Here is a 3,169-nt window from a genome sequence, read left to right on the forward strand (position 1 = left end):
AGAAATCTTATTTGAAAATAGTGCTCCTCATTTATTCATTTATTTTATTTTATTTATTTATTTTTTATTTAATTGTGTTATTTTATTATGTTACATAACTCCCAGTAACGCCGGGTCGGACCCTGTCAGATACTTCCGTCCCGAGTCAGGAGGGTCTCGAAGGTCATCATATGGGCAGGGTTGCTCATCTTTATCTTTTAGGTGTTGTTGCATGCATGATTAATGATTGCACGCCCTCTGGGGCGATATGCATATTCCAAAACATCAAAACAATTGTTATCTAAATTCCAAAATCCCAAATGTGAGAATTTAGTGACTCTAAAACTACCCTAACAAAGTTCTACAATGATATCAAATAGTGAGAGCACTAAACCTTATTAGCATATATAAATTTATTTATTAACAAGGGCAACAATTTAAAACACTTTAATTTTGCCATAGTTTGGCTTTGCATTCAAATTTCTTTTGGTAATTATTTTGTAAATATACAGTAAAATTGGGGCCAAGTTGACTACTTGGGGCCGAGTTGACATGGGGCCGAGTTGACTTGGTTCCCTATTACCCGCTATGATACTGCTGATCTGCTGTGAATGGGCCCCCTCGTATGACTACTCAAAGGCATGGGGTCCCATGACTGAAATGAAAACACTCTAGCATAACAACGAGTCATGGGGCACGAGGGTGCAAACAAATCATTGGAAACCCTTGAACGTAAGTTGTGTTACAAGAGTAGAGTTCCAGGGTATTTCATAGAAGGGGCCCTGTAGCCTTTTGAACTAGGGATTGTATCTTTTTCCTGGCTCTGCATAATAGTGATGGGTAATAGTAGAAATTCCTTGATGTCCTTCTGCAGCTCCCTTTTGCCTGCGCCTCGGTCTACGCCACTTGAAAATACAAAAATAAGGAAAAGGAATACAGAAAAGACAAAAATATTTCTTCTACTTAATAAAACATTATTAGTAATGTAATTTTCACAGGAATGGTTCAAGATGGCTACCAGTGAATTGAGTCAATTTCTGGAAGAATTTGATGAGAATGTCCTACAATGCACCATTTGCTTTACGAGACTTCAAAATCCTAAAACCCTCAAATGCCTCCATAGTTTCTGTTTGGCATGTCTTGAAGATTGGGTTAAGGTGAAGGGTAAATTGACTTGCCCAACTTGCTTGGAATCATATACCGTTCCAAAGGGCGGACTTCAGAAGCTTCCACCAAATACATTCCTGAATAACGCACTAGAAACTATTGGACAAACTGTCAAAAAAGATCAGACGAAATGCGTTTGTGGAAAAAGACAAGGAAAATATTACTGTCAGGAGTGTAGACATTACTTGTGCTCCACTTGTAGTGACCATCACAAAACATTGCATGTATCAGCAAATCACAAGCTACATACAGTGGAGGATGTGCGATCAATGGCTCCTCAAGACTTTGCTTTGTTACACTCACCACTGTGTTTACTTCACAACAAACCTTTGGAGTTCTACTGCACAGATTGTAATACTCCAATATGTGTAAACTGTACACTGCTGGATCACAAGGTGTATGAAGGCCACAAACCAATCAGTATTTCTGAAGCATTTAAGACATTCAAAGGAACTTCAGTAGAGTTACTGAAAGTTGCACACCGCTGCAAAAACAATTTAGAAGATGGCCTCAAAGCAGTTATTCAAAATGCTACAAAATTAGGACAAAATAAAAATAAAAGTTTGAGAGATATTGACAATCATGTGCAAAAAATGGTAAAGAAAATGTTTAAAAATGGAGACAAAATGAAAAAAAAAGTGAAGAAAATCTATGAAAACAAAAAGAAGGTAAATGATGCACAAATAGATGAATTAAAAACAACAATATCTGATATAAATTCAAGACTGAGTTTTCTTAATCACTTATTGAAGAGTAACGAAACCACAGCAATGCAGTCAAGTGAAACAGTAATTACAGCACTGAAGGACAGAATAGATGAGTTGCCAAAAACAGAGCCAAATGATAATGGACAAATTTATTTCCACAAAAATCAAACCTCTTCATTGCAACAGTGTGATATTGGGACTGTTACAGAATTCAGGGTAGTAAGCTTTCAAGAATTAAAAACAGATCATGAGACTCGAGGTCAACAAACCAAACATGATAAGTTCAAAACACAAGCAAAAATTGAGAAGACAAGATGGCCACACCCTATTAAAGGATTAATAAATACCATTAGAATAAACAAAAATGTACGAGATGTAGTTAAGTATGATGATTGTTTGTTTGTTTCATGTAGGACAAATAAAATACTGAAATACAAGCAATCGGGAGAATATGTTGGTGAGGTTATGCTACCACCAAACACACATGTTAACAGAATGCATAAACTGAAAAATGGTAACATAGCATTCAGTGATTGTTTTGATAAATGCATTAAAGTATGTACCATAAATGGTCACATAATAAAATCAATTGATCAAGGAGTATTGACGTTTCCAGAAGTAATACAGGTAGAAGAGGCATCAAAAGTTGTGTATGTAGCTGACTATAGTAATGACTCGGTGTTCCTCTTTGATACTGATAATGGGCAGTTGATCTGGGAGATACACTCGCTAGGCATCAAAAAATGTCATCTTGGAATCAGTGATTTTCATGTTACAAAAAGAGGGCATCTTCTTGTACTAGAGTATAATAACAGCCAACTAGAACTATTTGATCATGAGGGAAGGTCCATGAAAGTCCTTGTCAACACGGGTGAAAAAAATGGTAAGGTGAAGAATCCATGTGGATTTGTAGTTGATAAGGATGACAACATCATCATAGCAAGTGAAAACAAACTACAATTATTCAGTAGTGATGGAAATTTCATAAAAAGAATGGACAAATATGCTGATGGAATCAATAATCCAAAGGGGTTATCCATCATTTCATATTATCCACAGAGAGTTGTAGTTGCAAATGGTGATAAAACTCTAAAAATATTTAATTATTAAAATACAGTATATTACATGTTGTGATGTGGTTAAGTGCAACCAAGGAGGTTGGTGCAACATATTTAAATAATTTTGCACCACTATGTACTGTAGCACTTTATAATAATATCTACTGCTAAAACGATGATATCTCTTGAGTTCTGCTGATAAACATGTCTAGAAACTGAAGAGCCAGTGTTTTCATCTCGGAGATTTCCGTCATTTTT

General features: G+C 35.7%; 1 protein-coding gene across 1 annotated transcript; it reads left to right on the top strand.

Annotated features, from left to right (window-relative positions):
- The first annotated feature begins 195 nt into the window (after nt 1-195).
- On the top strand, nt 196-3,155 carry LOC117102731 (tripartite motif-containing protein 2-like). The gene has a single exon (XM_033243134.1). The coding sequence runs from the start codon at nt 990-992 to the stop codon at nt 2,961-2,963; it is 1,974 nt and encodes a 657-aa protein (XP_033099025.1). The 5' UTR covers nt 196-989; the 3' UTR covers nt 2,964-3,155.
- The last annotated feature ends 14 nt before the right edge of the window (nt 3,156-3,169 follow it).

The sequence above is a fragment of the Anneissia japonica genome, unplaced genomic scaffold (genome assembly GCF_011630105.1).
Source record: "Anneissia japonica isolate Jap-2015-1 unplaced genomic scaffold, ASM1163010v1 scaffold291966_len3169_cov329_single, whole genome shotgun sequence".
In the NCBI taxonomy this organism is placed as follows: Eukaryota; Metazoa; Echinodermata; class Crinoidea; order Comatulida; family Comatulidae; genus Anneissia; species Anneissia japonica.

Coding starts and splice junctions, on each gene's coding strand:
- LOC117102731 (XM_033243134.1), top strand. CDS start 990: ATGGCTACCAGTGAATTGAGTCAATTTCTGGAAGAATTTGATGAGAAT.